This window comes from Physeter macrocephalus, chromosome 5, assembly GCF_002837175.3.
Source record: "Physeter macrocephalus isolate SW-GA chromosome 5, ASM283717v5, whole genome shotgun sequence".
In the NCBI taxonomy this organism is placed as follows: Eukaryota; Metazoa; Chordata; class Mammalia; order Artiodactyla; family Physeteridae; genus Physeter; species Physeter macrocephalus.
The window spans coordinates 7027873-7050337 of NC_041218.1; the positions used below are offsets into that span (position 1 = coordinate 7027873).

The following is a 22465-nucleotide window of genomic DNA, read 5'->3' on the forward strand; positions in this document are numbered from 1 at the left end:
CAATGGGGACAGGGAAGGGGGCAGGGACAGCATAGGGGTAGGGGATTGAGAGGTACAAACTATTATGCATAAAATAAGCTACAAGGATATACTGTACAGCACAGGGAATATAGCCAGTATTTTATAACTATAAATGGAGTATAACCTTTAAAAATTGTGAATCACTATACTGTACACCTGTAACTTACATGTTGTACATTAACTATACTTCAATTAAAAAAAATTTTTTTGAAGGAAATGTATTTTGAGAGAATGTAAACTCAACTAGGGCAAAGACTGTTGTCCTGTACACTGACATACCCCAAGTATTTAAAACAGTACCTAAATAATAGGTGCTCAACATATATTTGTTGAATAAAAGAAATGAACAAGGGAAGCGTTCACAAAAGGGGGCCTACGAACTGAGTAGTGAAAAATAAATAGTACTTGGGTCACAGAGAAGGGAATTCCCCAGAGAGGGAAAGCCTGAGCTGAATTCAGTCGTGGGAAAGTACGGCTTGTTGACTAGATGACGGGAATCCCACTGTGGCAGCAGCATAGAGAATTTAGTGTGAAAAGTGAACAAACCCAGAGTAGGTTAGGTTGTCCAAGTCTTGAGCTCTACACTTAAAAGCTTGCTCTTTATCAGTAGCCAGTCAGTGCACTGCAAGGCTCTGAGGAAAGCCCACGTCCAATTTGTGTTCCAGGACAATAACCCTGGTAGCAAAAAGGACGTGATTAAGGGTAGGAGACCAGTTAGGTTACTGAGTGAAAACTAGGTGGGTGATGATTAGGCCCTTACCTGGTGGAATAGGAAGGAGGAGATTGGACAGATTAGTCTCTGATGTTTGGCATTTCACTCTTCACTATATGTTGATTTAATCTAACTTGATCGGCCCTGTCCTTCAGGCAGCTGCACAGTCTGTTTCCTTCTCATCACCCAGCAGAGCAGACTTTCAATGAAGGACAGTTGAAGCAGGCAGGATTTTTTGTATCACTTAAAACAGTGTATTGTGTGTGCAGAGCATGACCTGGAGATCCTGTGAAAATGCAGATTCTGACTGAGTGAGTCTCAGAGCCTGCCTTTCTACCAAGCTCCCAGGGGGTGCCAATGCTTCTGGTGCAGAGACCACACTTTGGGTAACAAGGACTTAGAATCCAACCCAGACACGAGGTACTTAATCGTGGTCAACCAGAAGCAACAGAGCCTGTGGTGGAGTGTGTGAGCACTGAAGCACGATGGCCTGGTTCACAGCCACCTCTGCTTCTCCATCACCTTTCAGGTCTCTTCCCGCATCTCACGCATGAAATGGGGTAATAATCATACCCACCACATAGGGTCTTGTGAGGATTAAGTTCATTTTTATGTGAAGAACTTAAAACAGTGGCTAGCACATGAGTGCTCAGTAAACATTAGCCATTATTACACTAGTCTGATGGATTAAGACAATCATTTCCCTGCCTCAAGAAGAACCTAACTTTGCTGGAGAAATAGGACCCTATCTTGTACATTTTCTCCCCATGATGCGAGGCAAAGGCTGGTCACATTAAAGCGCTCGCTGGGAGGTGAGAATAGTCAAGGATGGGATAGGGGGTATCTCTATCGCAAAAACTCGCAGGCAGGAGATTGGAGAAGGGATTTAGGAGAGATGCTCCAGACGTTTTCCTCCATACAAGGAAGCTGAGCACCTCTCAAGACGCTGCCCTGCGACAGCTTCCCTCCACATTCCGTTTCTACACCAAGATAATCCCTTACCTTACAGTGACCAAGCTCATTTTTATCTATTTATTTAATTTGTTTCTTCTCAACCCCATATCCCACTCACTCGTCCCACGGGCAACCATAACGCCTGTATGTAACTTTTCGCTTCTATGTGTTCTTACCAAGTGATTTGTTTTGTGTACGTGTTTTTAATGTACAGAAACGGTAGTGTTATAGATCTCATTCAGCTTCTCACATTCGCCACTCAGCCCCATGTTTAAGATGGACGCATACGGCCACATGTGTAGCTAAGCCAATACCCCTAACTGCTCCCAGGACTCCGGGTGCACCCACCGTGTCTCACCTGCCCTCTCTACCTCCCGACGCTCAGACGCCCAAACTGCCTGCAGCCCTCGATTACCACAGGTGTTGGTGAGTCTTCCCATCCACGCCTCTTCTCATCTCCCTAGGTTTAAGGAAGGATGCAGGTCAGGCTACGCCATCAGGCCTCTGGCACCGCTCCAGGTCAGGCACCCCCTCCATCTAGGCCCCAGGAGGGTATTCTTGACAAATGGAGAAAAACATCAAACAGGAGTTTTGTGGGTTGTTTTTGGTTTTTTTTGTTTGTTTTTTTTTGCTAGTAGTAAGTTTTATTCTAGGCAACTGCAAACATCAAAGGGGACATTCACATAAGACCCAGGAGCCCACTCTCATCTCCCCAAATAACAGTGGGGCAGGCATTCAACACTCCTGAGAGATGGGCATCTGTGTGCTTTTCTCCCATCATTTCAGGAATAGTCAATCCCAGAACTACTGTGGAAAGTGTGTGATCTGAACAACCTCAAGAAACAACTGGTATAATAAAAACCAACTCAAGTAACCACTGGTATAAGCTGAACAACCTTAAGTAAAAAGTAGTCTTCTATGCTGGGAGGCTGCAGAACCGCAGCAAGGATGGGATGGAAGAGCAGAGAGAAACCCAAACTCAGAGAAGCAGGACCGTATCTCAGCTCCTTTACAGGACCCTTCATTCCCTGCAGGGGCTCTGGGGTCTAACCCTACTACCCTCCTCCTCTCGGTCAGGTAGCCCTATCCCGGAGTGCCAAGACCCGCACAAGAGGGAGCCCAGCACTACGGCCCTGATCTCGGGCCTAACTAAATGTGGGTGGGCTAAAAGAGCCCCATAAATGATCCCCTCCCAGAGGGCAGGCCCAGTCCCCATGTTAGGAACAACTTCTACAACTCTGGAAATTTAAAAATTGTCAGACTTTTTTTTTTTTAACCAACTAAAATCTAATTCCAAAAAAAAAGGTTCTTCGGAGCACGGTTAAGCAGTTCATTTAAATTATTTCTTCTACTTGTTATTAACGAGGAGATGACAAAAGAAGAGCAACTAGAGGGCTATGCTTCCACATATCTGCTCACTCCTTTGGCCCGACTCAACCCTCGGGAAGACCTGAATGCCGGGACGGGCCCTGGAACAGGCCACCAGCCCTGCGGGCTCAGAGAGCCAACCCCAGCCCACGACTATCAGCTAGGATGGGAAAAGCAGAGACTTGACGGTGCCACAGAGATGGCAAACTCGGCAGCTCGGTAAAGACAGCAGGAGAGGCCTGGCCCCGACTCTTCCTCTTCCATGGTTTTCAGGACAGCCTTTGGGCTCGGCCTGGCGCCTGGTCAAGGGAAAGCAAATCAAAGTGACTCCCCTCAGAAAGAAGTCAGTCCCTGACGCTACACTGTCTCTTCGGGGGGACAGTGCCAGCCCCCTCCGCCTCCCCCAGTCGGGCGAGGGGCTGGCACCCCTAAAGCAGGCCGTTGGGCCTTCCGGGCTCCAGGGCTGGCCCGCCCCGCTCCCGCTGGTGGATCTTCTGGTGCTGCAGGAGGTGCTGCTTCTGGACAAAGCTCTTCTCACACTCAGGGCAGCTGTAGGGCCGCTCGCCCGTGTGGATGCGCTGGTGCCGCACCAGGTCGGACGGGTGGCTGAAGCTCTTGCCGCAGTAACCACAGATGAGGGCGCTCCGGCTTTTCCTCCAAGGGATGTGGCCGGGCAGGGCGACCAGGCTGTTGGGTGAGAACCGCTCCTGGACCCGGTGGCCGGCACCGGGCCCCTCCTGCAGGTGGCAGCGCTGGTGGGTCAGCAGGCTCACCCTGCAGCTGAAGCCCCTCGTGCACACATCACACTGGTGCAGCTTCGCCTTCCGGGGCTGGGGCTTAAGCCGGGGCCGGGGCCGGGGCCGAAGGCTCTCCTCTGGCTCCGAGGCCGTGTAAGGCTCCCATCCTGAGTGGGTCCGCAGATGTGCGGCCAGCTGCTGCTTACAGCGGAAGATGGCCTCGCACTCGGAACATTCGTAGGGGCCAGCAGTGTCCCTTTTCAGCTTCAGGCCCTGCCCACACTGCTGACCCAGCTTCAGCTGCCTGTTAGACTTCTGCTTCGGGGGGCAGCCCAGAGTTCTGCCACCGCTAGGGTCTCTACTGCCCTCAATGGGCTCCTCTGGATTAGTGTCCCCGGGACCTGATTCCAAGAGGACAGAACGTCCCTGACCATCCCAGAGCTCGGGCTGCTCCGGGCTCAGGAAAGCGTGCTCTTCGGCAATGCCCGAGAACTCTCCAGGAAGATCCGCAGAGCTGTCCTGCGTGTACTGTATCTCCTGCTTGATCATAACCCCTTCCACTGCCAAGAGAAAGAAGAGCCACAAAAAAGATCACATTCTAGCACCTTCGGTTTTTTCAGAGCTGAACAAACGTGTGAATTTCAGAAGGGCTCAAATCAAAGTACCCCAGGATCAAGGGAATCAGGATAATTTGGAAGAGGATGAGACAGACTGGGCTGCAAGACCTGAAAATGTAACCTATACTCAGGTAGAGACATACTGATCGGAAATCCGAATATGTTATTCTTACAGAACAGTGTTATAAATTCTCCAAGCTTGTCCACAAATTTGTATTCAACTCTGTGGAAAATGGTAAAATATACACAGGTAACACCTAAGCTAATTTAAGTGTTAACAGAGTGTTAAAATAAAAAATGTGAATAATTTTTAAAAACCAAACAACTAAACCTATAGCTTAAAAATTCACGTATCCAGCTCTGTTCTTCCTGCACATTCTCCCCAAATTACCTGGTTTACAACAGTTTCTTCTGCCCCTTACCCAGTTAGCTTCACTCCTGAAGATCTGACCAACCCTATTCTCAATCTCCACTGGGTTTTGACTAAGGCCTATTAGACACTCTACACTGTCTGCAGGGCATACAGAAGTATGACACAGCCGTGAACCTTAGGGACTCCACACAGCAGTTAAGGAGGTAAGATACACATATAATAGGTGGACTGATGATAATCATAAAGGACGTTAGAACAAATAAATGCCAGATGAGGTTACTAACAATCAGTGTTTGGCAGTTTAGCAGTGGGGCAGCTCACTACAGGCTGCAGGGAGCGGGCATGGGGTGGCGTATTCTGGAGCCACTCACCTGGGTGGACACCATGAGAGTCTTCCTCCTCCAAGTCACCCAGCATCTCTGTACCCAACTCCGCTTCTCCTTCTGGCTGGCCAAGCACCTCTGGGTTGGAAACGGCACAGTGTGAGCCCAGGAGAGAGTACTGGTCATTTGCCGATGAACAAGGTGACCAATGTCAAGGAGCTGATATTAAAACTTCAAAAGATTCAAAGTCACTCTCCCTTACCAGTTTGGGACAATTAGAAAATTATGGCCAATTCGAGTGATCCATTCAGCTAACTGCTGCCTTCAATGCCCCTTCTCAGCCGCTTGAGGCGCTGGTGGTCAGGTTTCAGAGCCCACTGCTTTGCTTCCAACACCACCATTGCCACCCACAGACATGGGCTCCTCTCTGGGTATCTAACTTTATCTGGGCTACAACACTGCAAGGTAAGGTAAGCACCGCTATCCCCCACTATGACAGACAAGGAGACAGCCACTAGCAGAACACGTGACCCAGTCGAGGTCACACAGTCCCATCTCTGACCCATTTGCTACTTCCCTCCCCACCCCCCAACTTTGCTCCAGGCATGCTGGCCTTCTTGACAAGCCTTCACGGACCTAGACTCTAAAAGATTTTGTCAACCAAACAAAATGCATTTATTATATAATAGCCTATATTTTACATATAAAGATGTACGTCTATCAATCAGCACTTCTCATCAACACAAAAGCAACACTGGGACCACAAGGACCACCTGTAATTCCAGGTAAACGCCAAGAAACAATGTTTGCTGAGCCCGTGCTGTCTGCCCATCCCAGGCAACAAAGGGTTTCTTGCCAAGCAGTCCTAAGTATTAAAAGCAGCATGAGGAACCCTAGCCATGTTATACACTAAGGCACACAATGACATCTTATCTATTAGTAAATATTATCAAGAACTGACTGGGACTTCCCCGGTGGCACAGGGGTTAAGACGCCAAGCTCCCAGGGCAGGGGGCCTGGGTTTGATCCCCGGTCAGGGAACTAGATCCCACATGCATGCCGCAACTAAGAGTTCACATGCCACAACTAAGGAGCCCGCCTGCTGCAACTAAGACCCGGTGCAACCAAAATAATTAACTAATTAATTATTTTTTTTAAAAAAAAGAACTGACTACATGAGCACAGAGAAGAAATATAAAATGCACAACACCAAGACCTTTCCAAAAGTCTTCCTACACTGAGGGCCTGGAGACTCCCATTTCTCAACCTGCCTGAGGCCAAGAGAGGACCCACAGCCCACTAGAATCACAGGTGCAGCCTGGGTCACAAGCTACTTGGCCAAGAACTGTAGGACGCCTGAGAGCAAATTCTAGGGAGAAAGCCGCTACTTACTGAGGGAGACCAGAGCCTCATAGTTGCTTTTCATCACATTCGCGTAGAGCTCCTTCTGCCAGCCCTCCAGGCTCTCCCGCTCCCGCTCTGAAACACAGACTCCATCACTTTCAAGTGACCTGGGCACCTGAAATCACAATGTCACACGGTGAGTGTCTCCCATCAGAGCCACAAAGGAAAGCCAGCCACTGGGAATCTTCACTTACAAAGGGCTGGGCCCACCCCCTCTGGTCTGACTCTTAACCCTCAAGGCTAACCTTGGGGGCCTCGCCCTTGCTGCCCGGGGGCAGCCGCAGGATCCAGAAGTTCCTGTTCCTCAGCAGGTTCTCCACGTTCTCCAGCCGCCTCTGCAGCAGCCCGTACTCCTGCAGCAGGGTCCCCAGCACCGCCCACTTGCCCTCCAGCTGGTTCCCCAACTCCACGGCCGTCTTCTCGCAGTCGGCCAGCTTCTTCTCGGCTGTCCCCGTCCGGCCCTCCAGGCTCTGCAGCCGGGCGGCCTGGGACTCCATCTTCTTCTCCACAGCTTGAATAGCAGCCACCACTGTCCAGAGTGAGATATCTGTGGTCTGCAAATAGGAGCTTTTCTCTGGTGCTTGTGGGGGCAGCGTGGAAGAAGTCAAAGGGGTGGAGCGGCGCTTCCTCCTGTGCTGAAGAACCAGATACGGGGTCAGGCAGTCAGTGTCACTTCCAAACAACGGGTGAAAAAACACAATGGGTCCAGTGGGTCCAGGAGCACTTACAGCACCTAGTTTCTACTTCTCTTCTTTTCTTTTAATTTAAAAAGCAGGTGCGGGGCTTCCCTGGTGGCACAGTAGTTAAGAATCCGCCTGCCAATGCAAGGGACACGGGTTCGAGCCCTGATCCGGGAAGATCCCACATGCCGCGGAGCAACTAAGCCCATGTGCCACAACTACTGAGCCTGCGCTCTAGAGCCCGCAAGCTACAACTACTGACCCATGTGCCACAACTACTGAAGCCTGCGCACCTAGAGCCCTGCTCCACAACAAGAGAAGCCACGACAATAAGAAGCCCGCGCACCGCAACAAAGAGTAGCCCCGATCGCTGCAACTAGAGAAAGCCCGTGCACAGCAACGAAGACCCAACACAGCCAAAAATAAATAAATACATAAATTTATTTTTAAAAAGGCATATACCACTTAGTAAACTAATAAAAGCATGAAAAACATAAATAAAAATAAATAAAAATAAAAAGCAGGTGCTTTTACATTCTGATACTGCAAACTATACATCTATACTGTAACAAGAAAAAACTGAAAAGAAGAAAGAAAGAAAAATGTATGTAAAATACCACCATCCAGAAATAAGCTGTTGGAATTTTGGTGTATTTCCTATAAGTTTTTTTCATCTTTTAACTTATTTCTTTTTCAACAAAACTGCAATCATATTGTACATGTTTTGTTACCTGTGTTTCACTGTCAGCATATTCCGTAAGACTTTCCTGCATCAGTATTCATTTTTTAAGCCCATTTCTTTCTACTTGATATTTTGGACTATTTCTAATACTTTGCTATGATAAATGATGTAATGATGTAACTTACATCCACACTCAACTTCACATTCCTGCTTGACTTCATAGTTGATCATGTCAGCCCTGCTAAAAACCTTTCAGTGGCTCCCCACAATCAAGACAAAATTCCTTAGCAGGACCTACAAGACTCACCTCATTCATCTTTGCACCCTAGCAACTAGTACAGTGAAAACACCTACTAAATCCTTCATAAACATGTACTTAAATGACTTGACTAAGTCCTCGGACATTGTCCTTAGACTTCACATTTTTATGGTCTGTCCCTGACAGTAGAAAAATCACTGTGGCTGAACCTCAAAATTACTAAAACCAGGCTTCCCTGGTGGTGCAGTGGTTGAGAGTCCGCCTGCCGATGCAGGGGACACAGGTTCGTGCCCTGGCCCGGGAAGATCCCACATGCCGTGGAGCCGCTGAGCCTGCGCGTCCAGAGCCTGTGCTCCGCAACGGGAGAGGCCACAACAGTGAGAGGCCCGCGTACCGCAAAAAAAATTACTAAAACCAACGCTTGGGAAGTCTTCCTGAACTGCCCTCTTGCCCTCACTGTGCCACTGCATGTTCATTTCAGTCCTAAACCCCTGAAACTTCATATTCTCAAGTGTAACAGCATACACTTGATTCAAGGCTGCTTCTCTAACCATAATGAGGACACTGAGAACAAGGCACTGAAAGGAAATATCTTTGAAAGAACTGCTAGGGCCGGAGCTTATGGTCTGGAGAAGGAGGGGACAAGATGAAACCAACCGGCACAGAACTGAACACTTAAGTTTGGCCATGACCTACTCCAGTTAACCAGCTCAGTTCATTATTGAGCAAACAAGTCAAAAGCTTAAATATCCCCCTTAAAAAAGATTTAAAGAAAAGTTTAATATAAAACAAAAATACAAATGAAACAAAAAAAATTAGATTACTGGGTTAATTCATTTCATCACATGTTCTGCTTTTAAGTCTCTAAGTCTCTAGTTTTTTGGAATTTCCTCTTTCCTTTCTGTGGCCAGCACTGTGTTGCTTTCTAGCACTTTTTCCAAACAGGAAGGTGGGTTGGGATCTGAGCAGAGAAATAACATCCCTCCTCTTCCACATAGTCAAAGGCTAAAAAGAGCAGGCAAGCCAAGGTTCCTCTTTTCTTTTGTTTTAAATTATCTACCATGACAGAAACAATTTGAATGTCCATCAACTGGTGAATGGATAAACAGACAAACTGTGTCCATTCATATGTTTTGGGTTGAATTGTGTCTCCCCCAAAAGGTATGTGGACGTCCTAACCCCTAGTACCTCACAATGTGATTTTACTTGGAGATAGTCTTTACCAAGTAATCAAGTTAAAATGAGGTCATGACGGTGGGCTCTAATCCAATGTGACTGGTGTCCTAATAAAGAAGGAGAAATACGGACAGAGACAAACACACAGAGAGAGAAGAGACAATGTGAAGGCACACCCAGGGAGAAGACAACCACGTGAAAATGGGAGGCAGAGGTTGGAGTTATGCGGCAACAAGTCAAGGAAACACCTGGCACCACCAGAAGCTAGGGGGGAGGCATGGAACAGACTCTCCCTCACGGTCCTCATAAGGAACCAACCCAGCGGACACCCTGATTTCAGACTTCTAGCCTCCAGAACTGTGAGACAATAAATTTTTTGGTTAAGCCACCTAGTTGGTGGGATTTTTTTACAGCAGCCCTAGGAAAGACATATCATATATCAGAATACTCCTCAGCAATAAAAAGGAACAAATTATTGAGACTTGTAACAACATGGGTAAATATCAAAATCACTAGGCTACGTGAAAGAAGCCAGACACAAAATGCTACATACTGTATTCCATTTACGTGACACTGAGGAAAAGGCAAAACTATAGACACAAAACAGAGATCAGTGGTTGCCAGAGGCCGGCATTGGGGGAAATTAATTACTTAGGAGTAATTTCTGGGATGATGACAATATTCTATAACTTGGTAATATGATGGCTACATATTTTTCAAAACTCACTTAACTACAGTTATGCCGAAGGAGTAAATTTTACTGTATGTAAATTATATCTCAGTAAACAGCACTCAGAGTGTTAAGGAAGGAGAAAATATTAGCTATCATAAAAGATACCATAGGGTTTCCCTGGTGGCGCAGTGGTTGAGAGTCTGCCTGCCGATGCAGGGGACGTGGGTTCGTGCCCCGGTCCGGGAAGATCCCACATGCCGCGGAGCGGCTGGGCCCGTGAGCCATGGCCGCTGGGCCTGCGCGTCCGGAGCCCGCGCCCCGCAACGGGAGAGGCCACAACAGTGAGAGGCCCGCGTACCGCAAAAAAAAAAAAAAAAAAAAAAGATACCGTAAACAAAGTCTAAAAACAAACAGGGAGAGAACATTTGTAAACAGGATATGAAGCGCAAAGAAAAGATAAACAACCCAAGGATAAAACTGCAACTATAAATAATTTGCGAAAGTGGAAATGCGGGTGGTCAATAAGCCAATGAAAAGACAGCCACATTAGCAGTCAGGAATGCAGATACAACCAAGTGAAACCACTTTTCACCCACGAGGTTGAGAAATATGAAAGAAAGGGACAGGAACAACATTCAGAGCTGACTATGATGTGGTAAAACTGGCACTTTCATAACACTCCTGGAAGGAATGAAAAATACTACAAACTTTGAGGAAAGAAAACATCCAGAAAGTCATTAAAAACCCTTTCACCTAGTAATACCACCATGGGAATCTTCAAAAATAAATGGCATTATTGTTTAGTGACATACATACAAAGATGATTACTGGCAACATTCTCTGGAATAGCCAAAACCTGGAAATAATCTAGATGTGTAATTTTTTTTTTGGCCACACCACGTGGCTTGCGGTATCTTAGTTCCCCAACCAGGGATTAAACCCGGGCCACGGCAGTGAAAGCACTGAGTCCTAACCACTGGACCATGAGGGAACTCCCTCTAGATGTCTATTAATAAGAGAATGGTTAAATAAATTATGGCACAACCAAAGATGATGTTATACGACTGTTAAAAAGAATGAGTTAGATCTATATGTATGGTTTGGAAGACTGTTCATCATACATTGATAGGCTGTCAACTTTTAGGGAAATATATTTATTCTGACTTCATTTTCCTAAAGAAGAGAAAAGATATGTGTATATGTTTCCACACACAGAAAGGTTTGGGAAGATATTCACCAAACTATACTAACACAAGTCAGCCTCAGGACATGAGAGAGAGGAATTTTAATCTTTGATTATAAACTATTGCTTGTTTGACTTTTTCAATAAACACGTATTCCTCCATAATTTTTTTTCTTAAATTCCATATATAAGAACATTCCTGAAGGTAGTGAGAAATTTTTTAAAAGTATACTTACACTGACTGTATTTCTAGATTTTCCGGGACAGTCCTGCTTGCATACTGTATCACAGTGTCAGATCATGTATCATACATTGGGCCTGCAGCCATGGTCTGAAACCCATTAAGTACAAGACACAGCCCCTGTTGTTAAGACACCTACAATCTGCTTGAGTAAAACACTAAACAATTAAATAACGCTCTAAAGTGATACTTGCTTAAGCTGGACTAGATGATATTTAAGGTCACTTCTAACTCTGAGATACCATGACTTTTTAATATTGAATAGTTAAAAAAAGAATATTTACATAATACATAAAATATATAAAGTAGTGGCAACAAATCTCCATGTAACCACCACTCAGTTTAAAAAGTTAATTAATTAAAATTAAATATATATGTATATACACACATATACACATGCACACAGCATACCTTGGAGAATACTGTGGGTTCTTAAAGCAAGTATCACAATAAAGCAAGTCACATGAATTTTTTGGTTTTCTAGTACATAGAAAAAGTTATGTTTACACTATTCTGTAGTCTAATGCAATGGCATTATGTCTAAAAAAAGTATATACCTTAATTAAAAAATTAAATTTTTTCAGCTAAAAAATGCTGACCATCATCTGAGCCTTCTTTCTGTAATATTAACCTCAAAGTTCACAGATCACCATAACAATTATAATAACAATGAAAAAGTTCAAAATATTTTGAGAATTACCAAAATGTGACACAGAGACACAAAGTGAGCAAATATGTTGGAAAAATGGCGGATGACAGACTTGCTCAACACAGAGTTGCCACAAACCTTCAGTTTGTAAGAAACACAGTATCTACCAAGTGCAATAAAGCAAAGCACAATACAATGAGGTATGCCCGTGCGTGTGTGTATGTGTGTGTTTTATATATATCACCTTTACAGTCCTTTGTGCAACTCTCTGAAGTAACTACTATTCTAAATTTGGTTTTTACTATTAACTGCCCTTTTCCATGTTCGTTTCCAAAAAATATATATTCTTTAAATTTTGCATGTTTTAGGATTTTATATGAACAAGTCACTCTTCTACAACTCCTGGGAATAGCCTGTTGTTGCAGGTGGTTTTAATTAATTCATTTTCAATGCTGTATAATATTCCATCATGTGACTATACCAGTTTATTTTTCTATTCCACTATTGATGTTTCCCCATCTCTGTCATTACAAGCAGTGCTATGATAAATAGAATTGTGTCTGGCTTCTAGTGGACATGGGCAAGTTTCCCAAGGGTATAGTCCTAGGAGGGGAATTGTTGGCTCATAGGGTATATACACATCCTGAACTTAAGCAGATAATGTCAAATGTTTTCCAAAGCAGTCATACCAATTTCATTCCTGTCAGAAGTCTGTAAGTATTCTGGCTGTTCGACAGCTTCATCAACATTTGTTACTGTCAAACTAAAATTTGTGTCCCTCTAGGAGATCTGAAATGATACCTCATCATGGTTTTAACCTGCATTTTCCTTGATTTTTAACAAGGGGTAAGCATCTTTTTATGTTTATTGGCCATTCGAACTTCCTCTGACTGAAATCTTTAATCCATTTATCTTTTGGGTTATCTGACTTCTCATAGGATCTATGAGGTTGTCTCATACAATTTCTCTGTAAATTCTGTATACTAATCTTTATCAGTCATATGTGTTACAAATAACTTCCCTTATTTGTGCCTCATTTTAAAATTCTCTTTATTATCATTTGATTAAAAGTCCTTAGTTTTAATGTAGTTGAGATTTATCAGTATTAATTCTTTTATGGTTTGAACTTTTGTGTCAGGTGTAAAAAAAAATCTATATCCCACAATACTGTCTTCTAAACACTTGATAGTTTTGACTTTCACATTTAAGTATTTTTCTCAACTAGAATTGAGACAGTATTTGTGTACAGTGCAAGCCTCGATTTTCATATGGAAAGTCAATAGATCTAATACTATATAATGAAAAATCCATCATTTACCCACTAATTTTTAATGCTATCTCTGTCATAAAACAAGTTTTCATACATACAGTCAGTCTGTTTCTGGCATCTCTGTTCTGTTCTATGGGTCAATTTTTCTACTGCTTTACCAAAATTACCATCTTAATGACCACAGCTTTTTGATAATTATTGATACCTGTCCCACCTCCTTATTTTACAGGAGTATCTTGACTAATTTTGGCCTGTTGATAGTTTACAAGCTCGAAAGGTTTCATAAAAATATCTTTAGAGATTTTGTTTGGCACTGCATCAAATCCATAGATAAATTTGAGAAGTGACAACTTTAGGATAAAATGTTTCAATTCACACACACAGTATATACTCCTTTTGTAAGGTATTTTTTAAAACCTTTTGGTATTTAAATATATTCCATAGGTATCTGTTCCAATCATCAATTGCTATATCATAAATAATTCCAAAATTTGTGGCTTAAGACAACAACATCTATTTTGTTCACAAATCTGCAATTAAAGGAGGGTTTGTCAGGGACAGTTTGTGTCTGCACCACTCCATGTCAAGCAGAGCAAATCATAGGCATGTAGGTGCTGGAATCAGCTGAAGAATCCCAAGCCACATGGAGAGGGATGCTGTTGGTGGTGATGGTGATGTTCTGTTCAACAACCCTACCTAAGGTCCCAGTCTACAATCAGCATCAGCCACCAGAACACACTTTCATTTCTAATGGGGTATTTTTGCCTTCTCTCTCTTTTCATTAATCTCTCTGAACATTGAAATTATATATTGATATGTGGATAAAAAAATTAGTATTATCCTCTATATCTGTGCTGTCCAATATAACAGCCACTAGAAACATGTGGATGCTTAAATTTAAATTAATTGAAATTAAATTAAAAATTCAGTTCCTCAGCTATTGAGCCACGTTGCAAGTACTCAAATAGCCACATGTACTTTGTAGCTACCACACTGAACAGGACAGAGAGAATATTTCCATCATCTCAGAAAGTTCTATTGAATGCACTACACCCTTACTAGTTTTTCTCTGCTTGATAAAATACTAAGGTTGTGTTAAAATTTCTACTATGATAATGAATTTTCCTTGTAGTTCTATCAATTTTTGTTTTATATATTTTGAGACAATATAATTAGGTGCACGTAAGATTAGAAACGTCCTATCAGCCTGGTAAATTGAGTCTTTTACCATTATAAAAGTAGTAGTAGCCCTCTATCTCTAGCAATATTAATACAGTTAAGCCATTTTTCTTTTGATTAGTATTAGCCTGATACATGTTTTCATATCCTGTTATATTCAACCATTTCTATAGCTTTATCTTTCAGTTGTATCTCTTATAAGCCATTTGCTGAACTTTAACCAATCCTATCAATCTTTGCCTTTTAACTACAACATTTAGTCCATTTACATTTATTGTAATTGTTGATCTATTTTTATTTATTTTTACCTTTTTTGTGCTGTTTATCCCATCTTCTTTCTTGCCTTCTTTTAGATGATTTTTTCTTATTCTATTATCCCCCTTTTATTTATTTATTTATTTTGTAACCAAAACTTTAATCCCAAGGATTCTCACAAAACATATTACAAATGACAGCATGAAAAAAAAATCTTGCACAGTAACTCAAAGTTCAGCTCTGCAATGTACCCTTAAACTGACAGGACATGCGTATCTTGAATAGTCTCAAATTTCCAAATCATATTACAAAGAGCTATGTATCCATATACAGCAAACACAGAAGGAACTTATGACCTAAAGCAAAGGTAAACTAACTTTCTTGAAACTTCTTAGATTCTAAACCCACTGGACAACCTCTTGTCCAGTGTGAAAACTAGTGGAATTTTTAAACCTCTAATCTAGTTTAAGGGTGCAGCTTTAATTTTTACCTGCCGGCTTTGTGTTCACAGCAGCTTTTAAAGACCGCTTAACTACAGCTGCATACCGTAACTCAGCTACAGAGTCTTTTCAATTTTTGCCAATAGCAAATTCAATTTTGCATAAGGGAACATTGTAAAGTAACAATTCTTGATATTACATGCCTCATATGATCCATTTCAAACCATAGAGAATTACACCTTTATGTGTCACTGTTCCAGGAGACAAACAAATGTGAACAGCTAAAACATTTCAAAAATGCACCAAGCTTATGAAGTCTCAAACAAAACTTGAATTTTCTGTACATACTCCTGTCAAATGAAGTTATTTCCTGTACATCACTCCTCTTGCAAACTGGTCTTCTATTTCATTTGACCTAGATCGGCTACGAGACCTAAAGAAAGATTGGGACGGCTTGTGATTTCTCTCCCAGGACAGTGATCTCTCTCTTCTCCTATCTCTAGAAAGGGACCTGCTCCGGCTGCAGGAGAAGCTTCTCCGTCTTGGAGATCTGCGGCGAGGTGGAGGACTCCTCCTCTGATAATTATCTCGAGGGCGACGACCCCAAGAAGGAGGTGGGCCATGATTTCGACTTCTCTTTTCACCATTCGACAGTTCCACTCTTACTCGGCAGCCACATAGTGTTCTCCCATCTAGCTCTCGGACAGCATTGGCTGCATCTCGGGGATCTTCAAATTCAACAAAAGCGAAGCCAGGAGGGTTTCTAGCAACCCACATACTTTGGAGTGGTCCATAATAGCCAAAAGCTCGTTCCAATTCAGTCTTGTTACCATTGTTTCCAAGATTACCTACATAAACTTTACAGTCCAATGGACAGGAATCACGATGCATTTCGAGATCTCAGGTTAGAAACACATATGCTCAAATCCACACACCCTCAGCTGGGTCTTCCCGGTCCCCTCGCGCCTGGCACCCACAGATGCTCTCCCACTCCCGTCGTCCATGAAATGCCCCCCACCTTTTAAATTGTAAGTTATACAGCCGATTTCTAGTCTTTTAGCAACCATCCTAGAAATTACTTACAAAGACCTTTAAAAATCTGAATTCTGATAATCTCTTCCTAACATTTACATCAATGCTGCCATGTATTTTAACTCTGCCTTTGTTTTTAACCCACAAGGATAATTACTGTTTTATTCAGTCAATAGTTGTTTAGATTTACCCATTTTAATGGATCATCATACTTTCTTACACTTTCACTTTCCACTTAAGATAATTTTCCTTGTACCTGAAGTATATCCTTTAGAACTTCCTTTAATGAGAGTATATTGGTAACAAATTGTCCGTTTTAATTTGTCTGAAAATATTTTATTTTACTGTTTTTTTTTTGAAAGATACTTTTGCACAGTTTTAAAATATGGGATTACATAGTTATTTTCTTTTAGCCCTTTGATGAAACCATTCTACTGTTGGCTGGCTTCCACTGTTGCTGAGAAGCTGAACCTCATCAGCCTTACAATGGTTCATTTGAAGTTAATATTTTTTGTTTGGCTGCTTTTAAGAATTCTCTCTGCCTTGTTTTCTGTACTTTCACTATTATGTGTCTAGGTAGAGATTTCTTTATGTTTATCCTGATTGGGATTTACGGGACTTCTAAGTCATCTGTGGATGGACAATATCCTCAGCCATTAGCTATTCATCAAATATGTCCTCCAGTACAGATTGTGTGTGTGCGTGCGTGCGTGCGTGCGTGCGTGTGTGTGTGTGTGTTTCCTACTGGAATTCCAATATGTTTTTCTTCTGGAATTGCAATATCTGAAATCTCTAAAGGTCTAATTTTGTTGCCCATTAATTTTACTGGCTTTTTCTCATAGTTTTTCATCGCTTTTTGGATAACTTTTTTTTGTGAATTCATTTTTCTTGGAATTTTATCTGAGAATTATCTGAAGTCTGAGCTAAGTGTAGACTCCTCTGGAGAAGATCTGTGTTTATTTCTTATAGACGGCTGGAGGCTCTACTTTAAACTAAATTCTTGGCTTAAGGTTTCCCAGACACCAAGGTCGTGTGAATTCAGGCGATAAACCCACTTGAGAGTCAACATGAATTCTCAAGGGGCACCTTGCACCCATCTCCCAGCACCAAGGTTTGACATGATTTTCTCTGCAATCACTCCTTGGCGGTAAGAGCTTACTTCCAGTTCACGCTGAATGTTGCCCTTTGAAGTCTCAGTTTTATGAGACTGGAGTAGGAGGCGTCTTAGACTCCCCACCGTAGGCTCTGAGTTGTGTCTTCTATTTTCCAGGCCCCTTGAGGTCATAAACACTACAGATGAATGTTCAAATGCCCTCAAAGTTGGCTTCAGAACTCTGCTTACCTCTTAAGCGCTCCATCTTTCACTTAGTCTTTGGGCTCCACGTATTCTTTTTTTTTTTTTAATTTATTTAATTTATTTATTTTTGGCTGTGTTGGGTCTTCGTTGCTGCATGTGGGCTTTCTCTAGTTGCGGTGAGTGGGGGCTACTCTGCATTGCAGTGCATGGGCTTCTCATTGCAGTGGCTTCTCCTGTTGCAGAGCACAGGCTCCAGGCACACGGGCCTCAGTAGTTGCATCACTCGGGCTCAGTAGCTGTGGCACGCGGGCTCTAGAGCGCAGGCTCAGTAGTTGTGGCGCATGGGCTTAGTTGCTCCGCGGCATGTGGGATCTTCCCAGACCAGGTATTGAACCCATGTCCCCTGGATTGGCAGGCGGATTCTTAACCACTGCGCCACCAGGGAAGCCCCTCCACGTATTCTTTACTAGCTACATTTCAAATATATTTGTTTTTCCGCCTCAGCATTTTTAGTTGTTTTCATCAGGGCACCCACTTGACCATACTGTCAAATAAGAGGTACAGAATCTTCATCTGAAGATGAGAAAAGAAATATGCTCGAGGACAATTTAAATACGTTCTGCGGGCTTCCCTGGTGGCGCAGTGGTTGAGGGTCCATCTGCTGATGCAGGGGACACGGGTTCGTGCCCCAGTCCGGGAAGATCCCACATGCTGCAGAGCGGCTAGGCCCGTGGGCCATGGCCACTGAGCCTGAGTGTCCGGAGCCTGTGCTCCGCAACGGAAGAGGCCACAACAGTGAGAGGCCCGCGTACCGCAAAAAAACAAAAACCAAAAAACAAAAAAACGATCTGCAATGACAGATCCATAAATTACTTAAAGCATAGTTGGGGATTTTGGAGGATCTTTAAGACTTCTTTTTAACAAGGCCTGTTGAAGACATGTAGATAACCGCACCGACCAGTCAAGAAGTACTCTGGAAATTAGTAACTTGTCCTCCTGCCCGACTTTAGTACTACAATTTGATCCTGGGGAAAAGGCAAGTCTTTGACTGGATCACCTTAACTTGAAGGAATCAAACGAGGTAAATATCATGATATCATGAACATTTGTGTCTTGTTTCCATAATTTGTTGAAAGCAAACACTGTGTTCTTTAAGTCTTCCAATCCTTCCCCTCTTAGTTCTCTTAGTTCTCTTAGTCCCCTCGCGCCTGGCACCCACAGATGCTCTCCCACACCCGTCGTCCACTTCCTACAAGAACCAAATACAGTGAACCCAGCTCATGATCAAGTTTTCACTACAGGATCTCCTTAGCCCTCTATTCTCACAAAGGTCTCACATGATTTTGAAAATGTTTCTAGACGGAGAAATGCTGCACTAAAAACCAATTAAACTCCATCTACCCTTCCTATAACAAATCATCTTGTATCATCAAAATAACCACCACTTTGTAATAATATGAGATTGTCAGAGCTGCCAGAAACCTTTGAGATCGTCTAGTAACTAGTCCAACACTCTCAACTTACAGCTAAGGAAAAGGGAGGCTTCAAGTGAACAAAGTTGCCTAAAATCACTAAAGTGGATAGCTGACAGCTGAGTTACGGCTGACACCTAGTTTCCCGACACCGTGCCCAAGCTCCGCGTCTTGCCATTCCCTGAATGGGGACATCTGGGGAAGGGGGAGAGGGAAAGGATCGACAGCTTCACAGACAAAAGCCAACAACTACACCGTGAGATAACACCTGTCCCAAAGAGAGGAAGCCCAGCCTGACTTCAACCTGCGGCTGCAGCCCAGGGCAGAGTCTGTAGCAGGAGAGCACGGCAGAAGGAACGAGGGAAACCCATCAGCCCGAGAACGAAATGGTCGCGGAGAGGCAGAGTCCTGGGGTCCCCGAAGCACCGGGCAAGTTCACTGGCAGTGACGGGGACCCAGGGTTTCCAATCCGCGCCCCCTCGCCAGCCTGGAAACAAACGAGCTCTCTTAGGGCGCGAAGAAAACGTGTAGGGACGGTAGCAAATCCAAGAACATGAAACAAACCTCCGAGAAGTTTCTCGGCGAAGGCGCGTGGCACTGGGGCTGTGGTCCGACGCGGAGGAAACCGACAGGGGGAGGGCAGAGCTCTGGGGTTGCGCGGGGAGGTCAGCGTTGACCCACGCCAGCTGCGGACCACGGCCGCCCAGCCCCGCACCTCGAAGCCCCGCCCCGGCCGGGGCTCCGCCGTCCCGAACGCGCCCTCGGGTCCGCGCCAAGAGGACTCTTACCCGAGCAGGCGCCGACTCCGCCATGGCTGCCAGTCGCCCCCTAACACCCGGGCCCCGCCTGATACGCCTCGAGGTGCGTGCCGGTCCGCTGGGCGCCCCCGGCCCCTCCTCGAAGCTGCCCCCAGCGCCGTGTTGATACAAGGTGCATTATGGGAGTTCGGCCCTCCCGGGCCAATACCGGCGCTAGCCGCTCCTCTTCACCGCTCGGCATTCCCTTTGCGCCCCCATGCGGCAGGAGGGTGAACAGCACCTGGGCACTCCGAGCCCGAGAGGGACAAAAGGACTCGGGGTTTCCCAGTCAAGTGCATGTTCGGAATTTAAGGCAAACGCATGGACCTTTTCGTGTCTTCTACGTGCGCAGCACTCTGGTAGGTGCTTTGAGGGATTCAAAAAAGTATAAAACTCAGACGTTGCTCTGAGGGAGGAACGTGTAATCTGGTTGGGGAAAAGAGATACGGTCCCAAATGGCAAGCAGTTTTATTCCAAAAGTACACCTGTTATTTCGCTTTTTAGAAACTAGAAATACACTTCTCATACCAGCAGTGGGTTAGGTGTCCAGGCCAACCCCCTGAAGCTTATCAATGATGGTAATTATGCCTTGGAAAATCCAAGATAGCCCTGATTTCATACCCAGCTCACACGCTACACGTTAAACCATGCATTCTGCGTTTTGGATTGAAAAGCATGGTTGTCTTACCATTTGAGTATGCAACACACAACACTCATACAACCGTAATTACGTAATTTGTGCCACATTGTCTCTATAGAGACAGGCGATGAATTTCCACTTCGAATGACAGGCATGAAGCAATTCCCCTGAGAGCTAAACTCTTAAGATCAACAGGAAAGTATGTTCACGTGACTGGCTTCTCCTTAGTGTGCAGGGCTCAGTTCAGACTTTACCTCCTCCGAGAGACATTCCCTGTCCACCCTGTCTACAGCCCAACACCCTCCTCCATCCCAACACTCAATCCTGCTGTCCTGCTCGAAATTTTTCATAGCATTTATCACTATCTGAAATAACCTCATTTTTTCATTAGTTTGCATAGTAATTATGTTTCACTAAAATATCTCCACCGTTATCCTCCATTTCTTGCACACAGAAATGCTCATGAATATTTTTGGATGATTGAATGGTGAATCAGAAGGTAAGGATAGGAAAAGTCAGCTCCAGGAGAAAGCATGATGTCCAGGGCAACCAGACTGACAGGGGATTGATTGAATCATTAATACACCTAAAGAAAAAATGGGGCTTCCCTGGTGGCGCAGTGGTTGAGAGTCCTCCTGCCGATGCAGGGGACACCGGTTCGTGCCCCGGTCCGGGAAGATCCCACATGCCGCGGAGCGGCTGGGCCCGTGAGCCATGGCCGCTGAGCCTGCGCGTCCGGAGCCTGTGCTCCGCAACGGGAGAGGCCACAGCAGTGAGAGGCCAGCGTACCGCAAAAAAAACAAAACAAAACAAAACAAAAAAACAAAAACGGGACGGGCTGAGAAAATTAGTCAGCCTTGGAGATATGTCTCAGGCCAAATTAGTCAGCCTTAGAGATATGTCTCAGGGCAACAAAAACTTACTGTCAGATACAGAATAAAAAAAGTATCATGATTGTGGAGGCAGACATATCAGGACAAAGGATACTGAGGTCATTAAACGGTTCAGTTATAGAACTCACGCTCTCTATTCTGTTTCTATGTCCACCAGGCAAACTTCTGATGATGCAGGTTCCCGTGTAGCTTCTGGGAGACAACATGCAGGTCAGACTGATGCAAATGTCCAGACCACCCCTGGAAATTATTAAACTGATACTCTGGTTTAGCCATCAGTCTCTGAGAGTCAGCACGATTTAGCATCCCTGCCTGGAACTATGGAAAAATATTTAGATCAAATTCCCAATGTGCAAGGGAGGTAGCACCAGGTGCTGGTTTGCAGTCTCACGGGCTTGCAGAGATGGTGCAGTGATTTAGAAAGTGGGCTGAGGCATGAGACCATCTGGGTCCCTAGCCCAGAGCTGCCACTTACTAGATGTGGACCTTGGGCAAGTCATGAACTTATCAGCACCTCCATGACCTCATTATTAGTGAGGGATAATAGTAGCACGTATATCATAGAGTTATTGTGCAGATTACATGAGTTAGTTCAAATCAAGTGCTTAGAACAGTGCCTGTCACAGGTTAGGAGCTCGAGAAGCACTCCCGATCCCTATTACTCTTTGCAAGATAACGGATGTAAGTAAGGTGCTTGTGCAGCTGAATGCCTAATACACAGCAAGCACTCAGTAACAAGCAATTTCTCATTTTGGTTTGTTTTTGCTTTGGCAAGGTCCAAGCCTTGAACTGCAATGAATTCACAAAGATAAATGTCACCTTGTTGCATCTCTTAGATGCCACCCATTTGTCCTTTCCCAATGACACTCAGATCTTGACACATGCCTTCAAATAAACTTAAATGCAGTTCACAATTATTCCCATTGGTGGCAGTGGTATTAGAGGAATGAAGGAAATATGCTCTTGGTACTTGTATCCTGTCATCTCCACATCTGTACACTACGAACGTAACATGCAGAGCGGAGAGCAAGCTTAGACATCATCTTACCCAAACCCTCATTTTCAGTGACAGAGAAAAAGTATTCTTTGAATCACAAATAATATAAAGTTTAATAATGCTTTAAAATATTTATCTTGT

General features: G+C 44.2%; 2 protein-coding genes across 2 annotated transcripts; both read right to left on the reverse strand.

The window, feature by feature from the left end:
* On the reverse strand, positions 1-19888 carry ZNF212 (zinc finger protein 212). The gene is made up of 5 exons (XM_028489619.2): positions 19786-19888; positions 6755-7144; positions 6498-6624; positions 5154-5243; positions 1-4352 (listed from the first exon to the last, which is right to left on the reverse strand). The coding sequence occupies exons 1-5, from the start codon at positions 19807-19809 to the stop codon at positions 3484-3486; spliced, it is 1500 nt and encodes a 499-aa protein (XP_028345420.1). The 5' UTR covers positions 19810-19888; the 3' UTR covers positions 1-3483.
* LOC102992258 (serine/arginine-rich splicing factor 3-like) lies at positions 15481-16116 on the reverse strand. Its single transcript, XM_055084754.1, has one exon. The coding sequence runs from the start codon at positions 16085-16087 to the stop codon at positions 15560-15562; it is 528 nt and encodes a 175-aa protein (XP_054940729.1). The 5' UTR covers positions 16088-16116; the 3' UTR covers positions 15481-15559.
* Positions 19889-22465: the final 2577 nt, after the last annotated feature.

Excerpts from the sequence above, each read along its gene's own strand:
- LOC102992258 (XM_055084754.1), bottom strand. The coding sequence starts at position 16,087 with ATGCATCGTGATTCCTGTCCATTGGACTGTAAAGTTTATGTAGGTAAT.
- ZNF212 (XM_028489619.2), bottom strand. The coding sequence starts at position 19,809 with ATGGCGGAGTCGGCGCCTGCTCGG. Across the intron at positions 6,625-6,754 it reads GCAAGGGCGAGGCCCCCAAG|GTGCCCAGGTCACTTGAAAG; the intron begins GTTAGCCTTGAG and ends TTGTGATTTCAG. Across the intron at positions 4,353-5,153 it reads CTCTCATGGTGTCCACCCAG|TGGAAGGGGTTATGATCAAG; the intron begins GTGAGTGGCTCC and ends TTCTCTTGGCAG.